Source organism: Hydra viridissima, unplaced genomic scaffold (genome assembly GCF_058129835.1).
Source record: "Hydra viridissima isolate aposymbiotic clone 2 unplaced genomic scaffold, HvirCarnegie_v1 scaffold_8, whole genome shotgun sequence".
Classification (NCBI taxonomy): Eukaryota; Metazoa; Cnidaria; class Hydrozoa; order Anthoathecata; family Hydridae; genus Hydra; species Hydra viridissima.
This window is the reverse complement of record NW_028324307.1, coordinates 17582501-17596470: the sequence shown is the minus strand read 5'-3', so window position 1 is coordinate 17596470 and position 13970 is coordinate 17582501. Positions and strand designations below refer to the sequence as shown.

At 32.2% G+C, this 13970-nt stretch overlaps 1 protein-coding gene across 1 annotated transcript; it reads left to right on the top strand.

Moving 5' to 3' along the window:
* The first annotated feature begins 272 nt into the window (after positions 1 to 272).
* LOC149885437 (uncharacterized) lies at positions 273 to 620 on the top strand. Its single transcript, XM_090094689.1, has one exon. It carries the CDS (start codon positions 273 to 275, stop codon positions 618 to 620), a length of 348 nt encoding a protein of 115 aa, XP_089950815.1.
* Positions 621 to 13970: the final 13350 nt, after the last annotated feature.

The following is a 13970-nucleotide window of genomic DNA, read 5'->3' as shown; positions in this document are numbered from 1 at the left end:
GGGTGGATAAAGGAAAAGAATTTTATAACAAGCATGTAAAAGCTCTTGGCATACAATTATACTCCACTGAAAACGAAGAAAAAAGTTCTGTTGTTGAACGATGGAATAGAATGATGAAAGAAAAAATGTTCAAGTGCTTTTCAGCCAACAACACCAATAAATACATTGACGTTTTGGACAAAATGGTTGATAAATACAACCACACCAAACACTCTTCCATTAAAATGACTCCAGTTGAAGCTAGCGATGAAAAGAATAAAAACAGGGTCTGGATGAATTTATATGGAAAGGTGCGAACAGAAAGACAAGAGCCCAAATTTTCAATGGGTGACAAAGTGAGGATCACTAAAAAGAAATCCTATTTCGAAAAAGGGTACACACCAAGATGGACTGAGGAGGTTTTTACTGTATCACAGATTCAGTACACAGATCCACCCACGTATAAAATATCTGACCATCATGGCGAAGAAATACAAGGCACATTTTACGAACAGGAGATGCAAAAAACGAATCAAGACGTATTCAGAATTGAAAAAGTCATTCGCAAACAAAAGAACAAATCCTTAGTCAAATGGTATATCCAGATTCATTCAACTCGTGGTTGGATCATAAAGAGATGATTCTTTTGCAAAAAAAAAAATAAGTTAAATAATTTTCTTTTCTTTATAAAAATATGGATTTTATCACCGCAGAAAACTTTGATGAAACAAAATTATCTATTGGAGAAATATTTGCCGCAACAAAACCAGTCGCATATCAGAAAATACCAGTAAAATATTCTTATCCAACTGGAGATGGTCCTCTTTTATTACGAACACCTACATTATTTTCGTATGGTGTGTGTGAAAATAAAGACCCGGTGACGCAAAACCTTACCGGATACTCCATGTCCTTTACATGCTTTGATGCAAAGAATGAAATGACAAAGGAAGAAGAAAAATTTATTAGCACGATGGAAAAGATTACTTTGTTTATTAGAAGTCAAATAGATTAATTGGCAACTAAACTTAAAAAAGGAGGAAGAAAAAAGCAAATTATTTCAAACGAATTGAGTATTTTAAGATGTAAACCTGACGAGCCTGAAGCAGCTCCTGTGTTTTATGCCAAAATGTTTACAAAGAAAAATGGACAAGACAAAATACGTATCACTTCTGTAATTTATAGAAAGAAAACAGATCTTCATATAAAAAATGGAATCAAAGTAGATCGTAATAATAAAAATTTGGTTAACTCTTCTGGACATGAGTATCTCAATCAAAGATGCTATGCCATTGGAGGACTTAAAATTGAGGGAGTGTATATCGGTCCTTTTATTGCGTCTATTCAAGTCAAGCTGTTAGAAGTGGTAATTATTAAAACAGTGTCTTTGTTTAAGAGGATTATGGGTGAAGATTTAGATCTCGGTGCTGTGGAATCAGATGATGACGTTTGAGAAAAGAACTTAAATTTTTTTCTTTTCATTACAAAAAAATGTCGTTCACTCATAAATTTCATAGAAGTGATTACTCATCAGAAGTTAAAAGTTTTGAATATGTGTTAAAAACATTTGGAAGAAAGAATTATAGATTTAGAGAAAAGAAAACAGAGCAATACTATTGTGGTTAAAAACGAATTGGAGCACCCCACCTATTTTAACATAAACGGTCAGCACGAGACTTTTGCTCAGAAGGATATAAAATTTTAACCCCTTTCACACAAACAAATATCATTATCCGTGGGGTTGAAATTGGAAAAAGGTGTTGCAGTAGTGACGTTGGTGAATAAATTGAAAGACCAATTAAAATATTACAAAAACGACATAGTTCTTTCAGATTCTGTAGATGACATCATCATAGAAGTGAACAGCAACAGTGATTGTGGCATCACCGTCAAAAAAGGCGAGATGCTTTGTAAAATTACACACATCGCACGTAGGAGTATTTGACGATTTTAGCTGGCCAAAATTGAATTTATTAAAAGTGGCCGTACCCACTTAATTACCTACCCTTATTATCTCTCGATAATGGTCGCTTAATGAGCAGTTAATGGTTTGGTTATAAAAGTAGTAATTGGAACTACACAGTCTAGTTAAATATCCGATCTATATCTGCGTGGTTCATTTTATTTACGAGCGATTTTAGTGATGTTTATTGAAGCTGTGTACAAGTGTTTACAACAGAAGTTTTACAGTGTTATATCATGGATGAATCTATGACAGGTATGTACATTATTTACTCTTACTACCGTTTTGAAATATTAATTACCACAAAAGTTATGTACCATAAAACTTAGCATTTTTTTAACGAATTTTAAAGTAAATTTTGAATTTAAAAGTGAAAAAGTTTTAGTGCGCATTAAAACCCTCTTAGTTTTTTTTGTTTTTCTATGAGTTTATACCACTAGCTATTTAAAAATCTTAATTTCAACTGCCTGTTGATGCCAACTAAATTTTAATCATGTTCTAAGCACATCAAGGTCCAAGATGAATTTTTCAACTTAATTTTTTTTTCTAGATGGGTCATCAGGAATGGAAACAATCTCTCGTTTGGATTCAAACGAGAGATTGTTTGCATTCCTGATGACCCATCTAGAAAAAGCAGCAGGAGGCTCCAAATTTCAATGAAAAATGGACTTAGCTGATCAAAATTTTTTATCAAGAAATCAATATACCGAAGAACTAAAAACAGTATACAAGCGTCAAATGTTGAGGTTGAAAGCTGTTTTTAGAAAAATGTGGTCGTCTTCATCCAGAACTCATAAAATATTTATTAAGAGGCATGGCCCTTGGCTGCAAGGGAGTTTCCAAAAACCGGGTACCCCATCCACTCCATCATCAGCAGGACGACCAAGAAAAAGTTTTGTCGATTCTAGTGAACGTTCAAAGAGGAGAAAAACAGAACAGCTTAGGAAAGATGTGGAACCAGAAGCTATTGTTTTTGCAGCTGAAACTTGTTTGACAACAAGTGGCAAAAGAAGTGCAGCAACCGTCCTCAAAGATCTTAAAACATCTCCCAAACGAGCGGGAAAGTATAAAAAAGGCTATCGGAGCAGTCTTGAACCTACAAAAAAATCATTGACACCGTTAGAGGCTCTTTTAATATTTACTGACGCAGGCCTAACAAAATCTCAATATGAAATCGTACGCACAAGTGACAAGAAGCAATGGCCCTGCTACAGTATTTTGGTCGAAGAAAAAAAAACATGCTATCCTGATCCTGATTCGTTCACAGTCACAGAAAGTTTAGCTGAAGTAGACTTACAAAGTCTGTTAAACCATACTGCCGAAAGATTGGTGTTGCATTTAGAAGAAGTTATCAAGACTCTAACGGAAAGTGGGCGTAAACATATGAAATTATCTACGAAATGAGGTTGTGATGGCTCCCAGCAGACACAGTTTAATCAAAAGTTTGAGGATGACTCTAATTCTGATGCCAGTATAGTTCAATGCTCAATGGTTCTATTACAGCTAACTTGTGGAGTAAATAAATAGGTTATCTGGCAAAACCCTACACCATCGTCTCCAAGGTTTTGCCGGCCAATTCGAATTAGGTTCATAAAAGAAACTGCTGATGTAATAGCTGAAGAAATTGCTTACATGGAAAACAAAATTGCAGGCTTGAAACCAACTCAACTTCAACACATAGCAGTAGAACATGTGATGATGTTAACTATGATTGACGGAAAAGTCTGTAACGCAGCAACCACCACTAAATCGACCATGCGAAGTTATACTTGTGGAGCAACATCAAGACAATTTAATGATTTGGACAGAACATGTGTTGACAATCAAAGCAGCTACAAATTTGGACTATCCATTCTGCATGCTAGAATACGGTGTTTTGAAAGTCTTCTTCACCTATCATATAAATAGCCTGTAAAAAAATGGCTGAAAAGGCTGAATGAAGATGAGAAGAGACTCTTCTCAGATAGGAAAAAGAAAATCCAAGATGAATTCAAGAGCAAAATGGGCATTCTTGTCGACATACCTAAGGTTGGATTTGGGAATACCAATAACGGCAACACAAGCAGGAGATTCTTCAACGACCCGGAAACATCTGCAGATATCACTGGAGTAGACTTCCGTTTAATTTCCAGAATGAAAATTATCCTAGAAGTAATTTCCAGTGGCCACAAGATTGATGTAGAAAAGTTTAGACAGTATACTTTGGATACTGCAAAGCTTTATGTTGAACTATACCCCTGGTGTCACATGACTCCAACTCTGCATAAAGTTTTAGTACATAGTCCATATAAAGTAGAGAATGCGCTTTTGCCAATTGGACAATTGTCGGAAGAGGCTGCCGAAGCCAGAAACAAACATTTCCGGGAGTACAGACTTAGCTATGCTAGAAAATTTTCTAGAAAAGATTGTAACCAAGATATCATCAATAGGTTATTGTTACCATCCGACCCTCTGTTGTCCAGCATTGGGAAAAAGAAACACAAACTTACAAAGCCTTTTTCAAAAGTAGCTGTGGAATTGCTTCTTCCTGGAGAAGTCCAAGATTCCGACACTGAAAACAACGAAAATGAAGAATATTCTGACAATGACGAAGTGGAATCTAATTAAATATCAAAATATAGTATGTTATTTACCATAATAAAGTTTGAAAAATAATATATCTTTTATTTCCTCAAATCCTATTGAATAGAATAAAATGTAATCCCTAAAGTACCCATCTTTCCCCTATATTGAATGCCACTGGCTTGGATTTGTACAAAAAACATATAATTTACAATTTGTTGTCATATGGTAAAGTTTTCAGCTGTTAAAAAGAGAGAAATAATTTTGGCCAGCTAAAATCGTCAAAAACTCCTACGTGTAACGTCATTATATGGTTCGATATTTATAAAACACCATTTTCTCTCAGCAATTTTTTCAACTCTTTAACTGTATATCTCTTTTTTTTTATTATGTTATAAAAAAAGTTTCTTTAAATCATTTTTGTCAATATTTATCCAGGTGTACTTGAAGTACCTGAAATACCTTATAAATTGCAGTCAAATTGGTTCCATTAGACTCAAATCTCATCAGTTTGTCTGAAACGATCACTGCGTAAATGATGGTACTCGCAGGTGTTGCTGAACGGAATTGAACATTGGCAACCAATTAAGCAGTTTCAGAAACAACTCTTTCTTTTTGTTTGCTTGTATCCACCATTAATAACGGGGAAAAAAATTTATATTCCAGCAAAAATAATTCAGTTTGACAGATAAGTTCGTTTGTTCCATAATATTTTACATCGAACGAGAACGCTTCTGAATGAGCCATTGTAATTTTCTTTTCTCCAAAATTCAAGTCGCAATTGTAATTTGGATACTTTATTTCATTGACGGTCACGTAAAAATTGCTAACATCGCAATGATCAAATATGGAAGGATTGACGATTCGACTTACAGATCTATTTGTTTGAATTCCCAATATATGATGAATCTGGGTACACTTTTGTCTGTGATTCTTCCAAGCGACCAATTGAAATCTGTTTGCCCAGCTGAAACAGTCTGCTTTTCAACCCTGTTTGATTTAAACGCTACTGGAATGGATATCTTTTTCTTCATTAAATCAAGATAATTACTTTTCTCAGAAAAGACTAATTCAAGTCTAGGCATGAAAAGTCTAAATTTTGACAAACTAATCTTTCCTTCAGCAACAGTCTCAGCTCTGTATATAGCGTTGTCATATTCTATCTTTGAAAATTTAAGTGTGTGTCTGAAACCGTAAACAACTTTTATATAGGTTTCGCAAAATCCCAAAGTGTGCTTTAAAGGTTCATTAAACGAAAAAGCTCCAATTGAATTTGTGTCTGCAAACAATTGATCTCGCCTCACGTTGAATCCACCATTTCCAGTGGCGTTTGACGAATCCTTGTACCACATCTGTTTTAATCCGTCTGATTGCTGAAGTTCATAGGGATATTTTAATAATCCAAGCATCGTTGTTCCTTGTCCTGGATAATTTACTCTTTCGACTTGCTCACCTGATAAAACGTACGTGATTTCGCTAAACATATACATAACATTATCGCGTTGTTCACCAAGGAGATATTATCATTTGCCGTGTACGCAGTTCCATCGCTTTTTTTCAGCACTCCCTCGATGAGGATGAAAGCCTCAAACGGAACTGTATGCACAGACTGGCAATCAATTTCTAACATGATCTCTCCTGGAGCATTTAAATCAAGAATCGTTGGAAGGTACTCATAGAAATCCACTTTTTCAATACCAGTGTCATATTCTGGATTTTCTGCCACTCTCAATCTGTCAGTGTAAATCATTTTTATATATAAAAAATAAAAAAATTAATTTGTTTTTTCATGCAATCCTTATCCTCTTTCCCATTCGTTTCTGCTTTCCCATTCGTTCCCGTTCTTGAATTTTTTCTGCGTTCTTTTTTGTCATTTTTCTTTTCTTTATGGATGACCCATACAATATTTTATGCAAATCATCTATGGGTTTGTCTTTTTTGAATTTTTCACAATATTATTTATCAGATCTGCTTGACTCATATCCGGCTTCGCCGTTCCAGTCACGGAATACACTTTTTCGATCGCTTTTTTGCCTTTGTCAATAGTAACATCTTTTGTAGTGGATATGGCTGAAGAAGTTTATTTAACCGTTTAAAAACATTATATAACAGCCAACATTGTTTAAAAACATTGTTTAAAAACGTTTAATAAAACATAAAGAATTTTTAATTAAAAAGATTTTTTTGAGTAAGTATTGAAAATGACAACGCAAAAATATACAAATTTAGTGTCAAAGAAGCGGTATTGCGTGAAATTGAACAAGGCTACTGTATAAGAGTTTTATTCCTGTCAATCTTACAGTCTTCTGCGTCTTACATATTCAATATCTATTTACTTCGAGATAAGAAGAATGTTACAAAAACACAGGTCTTTGCAAATAGAGGTTCACTTACAAACGCAATGGCATTAAAAAGCAGCCTCCAACAGCCAGCATCTTATAGCCTCCCTACCTCAAATATTAGTATTATTTGCCTTCAGTCTGTACGTTTATTTTCAACAAGAGAGCTTAAGCTGAATAACTAAGCATACTTTGTTTAAGTCTATTTACATCAATTAATTTTTGCAGGATTTTAAAAGCGTTAGATTTATTTTCCTGGAAAAAAATCCAACACTCATTGCTCTTCATTTAGACTAAAGCTCTTGCCAGTTGCTAAACAAGGGTTTTTGAAAAAAAGATAACGTGATAAAATTGATCCGAGTTGACCTTCTTCTTCGGCAATACATTTTTATTTAGTTTGAATGTTTTGCTTTTTTGTAGGAGTTTTAATTTTCTTTGTAAAGCAATTTTATTTTTCACTGGCTTTCAATGTTGTTATCTTCGACTGGCTAGGATCCATACATATTTTGGTGTAGTCACTGATGCTTTATATGCAAAAGCAATGGTCTCAACTTGTTTGCACCAGTTAGACCATTGGGTATCATAACGCAACTTAACAGACACAAGTTTGGAGATTAAAAGATATTAATTTCTCTTTTTAGCATTAAACCATCTACCAGTCAAATATCGACTTATTTGTTAAAGCCTTATTGGCAATTCGAGTTAAGTTCGAGGGTTATGGACATGACTGGACTCTCTTTTCAACTTGTGTATGTATTTGTATCACGGTGACTTCATATTTCGATTAACTCCCTCAGCTCTTTTATAAATGTTTACTTTTGCGTCCTTGCTTTAAGAGAAAAGTTCTCCCCAACCTCTTCCTCCTTTAAATGATACTTTTACTCCTTCCTCCTTGCATGGATTCTTCTTTGCATACGTTTTTACTTAACCTAGTAATAAAGTATGCAAAAGAATGAGAGCGACTTCTTTCTCTTCTTAGATAAATAAGCAGAATATTAATTTTATGTTTAAATTGTAGCTATTATAGGAAAAATTTGTTGCCAATTGAAAAATTGCAGTCAAATTTGGAAAGCCAAATAAACACATAATAAAAAACATTAAGCAAAATTCCTTTTTATTTACAGAAGTGAATAAGTCTAATTTATCTGCTTACAAGTTTAACAAAAAAGCGTTTTTAGATTCCCTATTCATTGAAAAAAGTGGAACCCTTTGAACTTAATCGAATTTTAAAATCGATTGAATCGCCACCCAAATTATCCGATCTTTATCACCTTTAGTTAATGTGGGAAGAACTGAATAGAAAAATTTAAAAACAATAGCTATCTTTTATTTAAATAGGATGACAAATTAAAAACTTAGTAAAAAAATAACAAAATGGAAAACCAAAGTTGTAAAAAGTCTACAATCAAATACACTCAGTAGTTCAAAATTCAAAGTAGTGCTCAATAGATAAGCTGGATTATTATTGTGTAACTAACTTGTGGTAACAGGTATCCTAGATTAAAACTGTATAAGCTAGCTTGTGTTAAGAAGACGAACACCCATTAGAAGCTTTAACTTTAAGGTTGCCATAAAATATATTACAAATAAATTAAAGATGGTCATCTGAGAGATCAAATCAAATATCCATCAAAAAAAGAGCATTTTTTACTATTAGACCAAAGTTAAAGCTGAATAAGTGCAATCAGATACTTTACTACATATTTTGTCAAGAAAATGAAATCAAAACTTTTTCTTCATTTCAAAACGGGTCGATAAAAACTTGATCCCTCAGTTAATCTCACATCAAAAAAGTTACACAACTTTTAAAACAATAAAATCAATATTGTCAAAAATCTAATTTTAATTACTGTATCGCAATGAACTTAAAGCTACTAAATTTCCAATGACGTTAAAACATAAAGTTGACTCGAAAAACTCGAATGTCTGTAGTGAAGATGACACCGCACGTATTTCGAACATACCTTCACCAGAGCTTCATATGCTTCTTGAAGTAATGACCCATCTATATTTCACTCTCAAAAATATTCCACCATTGGCGGAAACCTGACCAAAAGCAAATTGAAACAACTGTCTAATACTGATTAGCTATTTTCAATAGTCCAGCATGCCAATAATTTCTAAAAACACTGATAAGTTTGTACTTCTTGCAACTCACACAATGGGTTTGAAGCACAAATAAGTTAAGCATATAGCAACTTTAAAAAAGTTGCTCATGCTTGTTTTAGAGCTCGTTAAGTATAAACTTTGCTTAATCCATTGCACAGTTTCGGAGAAGTTTTGAAAAGCTGATCTCGATCACTCCGAAAACACAAAATATTACTTATCGTGTCGGAGAGTTCATTCAGTCAAATGGAAAATCTTAGGTTTTGTAAAATGAAGAAGCTTCAAAATTAATCCATCATGACTTTGGTGTAAATTGGAACAACAATTTAAGAAATAGATGCGCCATGCTGACTACAAACAGCAACTTTTCAATTCTATTATTTTAATCTCTCAGATTAAGTTATCGCACATTGTTTATATTTCAATGAAGTACAATGGTGTTTTTAAACTTAAAAATAAATATGACACCTATCAATCAAAATTTAACAATTTGCTTTGCCAAAAGCTAAGTTTAGAGATGAACTGATAATTACTTCAAAATGTATCTGACTTTTTTTAGTTATTTTGGCCAACAACTGAAAACTTAATTTGAAATTCGAGGCTCAAAATGATAACATTTTTACAAACTTAAAAAAAAAAGGTAAAAAAAAAAACCATTTTCAGAAAATAGTCCTAACAATCAGATTTCAATTTTTGGACTATCTATACAAATGAGGATTCTAGTTTAACATCTGAAAAAATGGGATTTGGGAGCAATTTCTTTGTAGAATTTATAATCCTATAAACCACATTTTACATGCTAATTGGTTTTATAACGAGAATAAGATATGTTTTAACTCAAACGTATTTACATCAGGTAAAATTGATCTTTATTCGAGTTTTTTTACATGTTAAGCTTATAAAACTATTTTTCTTCACATTTAATAGACACATATATATTTAGGGTGTCCCAAAAAAAAAAAGTGGTTTTCTTTTAGTTTTGAGTTTAATTTTGTCCTTTAAAAGTTAAAATAAGAAGATTCTTGGAAAATTATAAAAGTTTGACTCCCTTGCCCTTCTTTTAAAGTTTTACCCCCTCTGTAGCCCACTTTTTCAAAATTATTTTCTTTTAAACTGTGATTTTAGGCAAAATGTATAAATCTATTATTGAAATTAAATATGTTTTTATCAATATTGATCACTATTATAATTCTAAACTATGTATTGTAGCTAATATTAGTAAATATTATTTGTTACAATTCATTGATTCTCAATAATTTTTAAATAATATTATTCCCAATGTTTGAGATGATGAATAATTTTATGATGAATATTAATGTTACATACGTTATTCAAATGATTTTATAATTTATAGTTACTTTTTATCTATAGACATAATATCATATATAAAAAATATTCGATCAGTTTTGAGCAAAAGTAAATAGAGGAAAAATAATGAGAAGTTTGATAGTATTTTTGGTAAATTATTACCTACCCTTAAAGCAAATATATATTGTCAACTACTAATAAATAGAGATGTTGTACGCTATTATATTTATCTTACAATATTTTGGTTTAAAACTAACTGGTAAAAAAGAAGTTGCATCTGTAGTTTGGGAAAAAGTTAATGTGTTTTGGAAAAAGACAGGAATTTCAACAAAACAGAAGAAAGATTTTGTTAGAATGATACTGAATCTGATTCATCTTAGAGAGAACTTGATTAAAAATGCAAAAAAAAAAAAAAAATGTTATGCAACTCAACTTCTGAGTTTTACTAATAAATTATCATTGTTTGATATTGGAGAATCAAATGCAGAAAATCTGATAAAAAAAGAAACCTTGCGTGGTATCAATAGTCAAATCTCAGATGAAGATTTTCTCTCAGATCAGCGTCACTTAAAAAAGCGATTTTTGGGCCCCATGAAAGTGAAAAGAAAGAAGGAAAAAGAGAAACATAAAATCAGGGCTATTGAAAAAGAGAAATCTAGAAAGAAAAATATAAAAAAAAAAAGTTTCAATGTATTGGCAGCCTTTGATAATGAAGACAAGTTCAAAATAAAAACGAAGAAAGTTCTATTGCTAGACATAACAAAAAATTTAAGGTATTAAAAAACCCTAATTTTTCTTTAAGGCTAATAGGTTGAATTTATCCGTCAGAGAAAGATCTGGGATTATTTCAGCTGTAGCTGAAGCATTAGATCACAATTTAAATAAAATATCTATCTCAAAAAGTGCAGCGAACAGATCAGGTAATAAAATTTGACAGCAAGTTTCAGATGATATTAAGAAAACAGACATTTCACCCATATACTCTTCCATTCACTGGGATTCAAAGCTGGTATCTGAGTTCGATGGCAAAGTGGAACGTTTGGCTATTGTATTAACAGGACTACTAGGAGAGGCCGGTTCTGACTCATTTCCATATTTCTACCTTAAGTCAACCATAAGTTTTTTTTTCGTGCAGGACTTCATGTCAACTTTTTTCGACCATATTTCCATCCATAATTTAACTAGGGCGTTCCGGTTCTTGCTCTTTTCCAAATTTCTACCATAAGTCAACCATCTGTTTTTTTCGACCATATTTCCATCCATAATTTAACTAGGACATTCCGGTAATGACTTATTGCATATTTCAATCATAAGTCCACCATATTATAAGCTATTCTGTTTTATTTTTTGTAATTTAAAAGTTACAAAAAATGGATAAATAAATAGCCATTTTAAATAGCGTGTGTTTATTTAAGTCGATTCAATTTTTTTCAATCTGTGCGTATGACACTTACTATGGGTTCCGTTTCAATTATTTTATATCGTATTGTTTTATTAAGAGTTAATTTTTCTTCTACTTTAGTTACAGATTGTCTCTCTTTAATAAGTTTACAATGAATATTTCCACCAGTATCAGTTGGTTCTGTTACAATGAATATTTCCACCAGGTTCAGTTGGTTCTGTTACAATGAATATTTCCACCAGGTTCAGTTGGTTCTGTTACAATGAATATTTCCACCAGGTTCAGTTGGTTCTGTTACAATGAATATTTCCACCAGGTTCAGTTGGTTCTGTTACAATGAATATTTCCACCAGGTTCAGTTGGTTCTGTTACAATGAATATTTCCACCAGGTTCAGTTGGTTCTGTTACAATGAATATTTCCACCAGGTTCAGTTGGTTCTTATTTCCACCAGGTTCAGATGGAGGTCTTTCAATTATTTGTCGTCGTTCAATGATTTCATGTTCTTGATTTCTTTATTTTATTTGTGCTTATAGAATTTCTTAAGTTTAGTGTATTTGTATCTCTTTTGCATTTGACGCAGTACATGTTTTATTTTAGAAATAAAAAATTTCTTTACTTTATAAAAATGGAGCCAGTGGATTTATAATGAAAATTAAATAAGAATAAAAGAAGCAATAACAAGTTTTTACGGAGAAGCATATGATCTTTGATGGCTGGAAAGTCGGGTTGCGTTAAAACAAAATTTCTTTTGAATTTGTTGCTGAGAGAAGGGTGGTTGGATTAAAATGTTTTAAAATGTTTTACAAAACCCAGTCATCAGCCAGAGTAAAAAATATTAAAAAAGCATTTGAAAAAATATTAGAAAAAGAAGTTATTTTTAATCTGCTTGCAAGATGAAATACAAAAACTAAATGCAGACAGTGATATTGTAGTGGATGTTATTTTAAAAAATGTAAGTGGAAAATCGGATATAGTGTGTTAGTTTTTTGAGTCTGATGATGATGTACCAGATCCTACAGAACTTGATCCTAAAAAGAATAGTTTGATGATATTTGATGATATTCTAGACTCAAATTAAAACAAGTGCAAAAAGTATTATACAAGAGGAAGACACAATAATGTCTCAAAACTACTTTTCGCTACCTAGGAGAACAATACGAGAAAATACAAACTTTTTTATTTTGTTTCATCAGGATGACAAAAATGTGGATCATATTTATAAAGACCATGCTACACGTGATATGAGATTAAAAGAGTTTAAAGAGTTTTGTAATGCTTGTTGGGATGAAGATAATGGGTATGCTGTTATAGATTTAACATCTTAAAAGGAATATGGAAGGTGTAGAAGGGGGTTGGATGAATTTTATATACCAAACGGATTTTAAAATAATCTTAATTTTAGCAAATATCACTAATTTTAAAAAGAATTTTAAAGTTAGTGATCGCTAAAATAATGTAATATGGCCTTTTTATTTAGATATCGCTAAAACTGTGATATTAATTCCTTCGCTAAAAGAACTAAATACAAAAATATTGTAAAAGCACACACACATATGTATATATATGTATATATATATATATATATATATATATACATATATATATATATATATATTTACATATATATACAGTTCTGATCATAGTTTTAGAGCCACTCCATTTTTTTAAGTTTTTTGCAGATTATAAAGCCATAACCCCAGTGCAGCAAATTAATATATTACTGAAAAATGCAAAATATATTGTTATAACATTTTAGTACCAAAATGAGTATTAAAATATTGATAATGAGTAGGTCCACCTTTATTTTTAATTACTACAGCCAACCGGGCTGGAATAGTGTCAACAAGCTTCTTGCAATCAACAGCAGTAAAACTAATCCAAGCGGCAGAAATAAAGTCCCAAAGTTCATGTTTATTACTAGCACGTTTGCCTGCACAGCGGCGATTAATTTAATCCCACAAATTTTCTATGGGGTTCAAATCCGGTGGCTGGGGTGGCCAGTGCAAGACTTGAACACCATTAGCAGCTAGAAAATCTTTAGCCACTTCGGACCATGCTAAACGAATAACTTCGAGAATCATTACCAGCTAAATTAAATTTGGACTCATCAGACCACAACACCGTTTGCCAATCAGTAACACTAAAATGAAAAAATTTTTGTGCAAATTTGAGACGCTTCTGCTGATTAATTTTGGAGATAAAAGGCTTTTTAATAGCAACACGACCATTCAAACCTTGTTATTCAAATGACGACGAACAGATTTTGGAGATATTAATAGTCCACAAACATCATGCCGCTGTCGAGACAA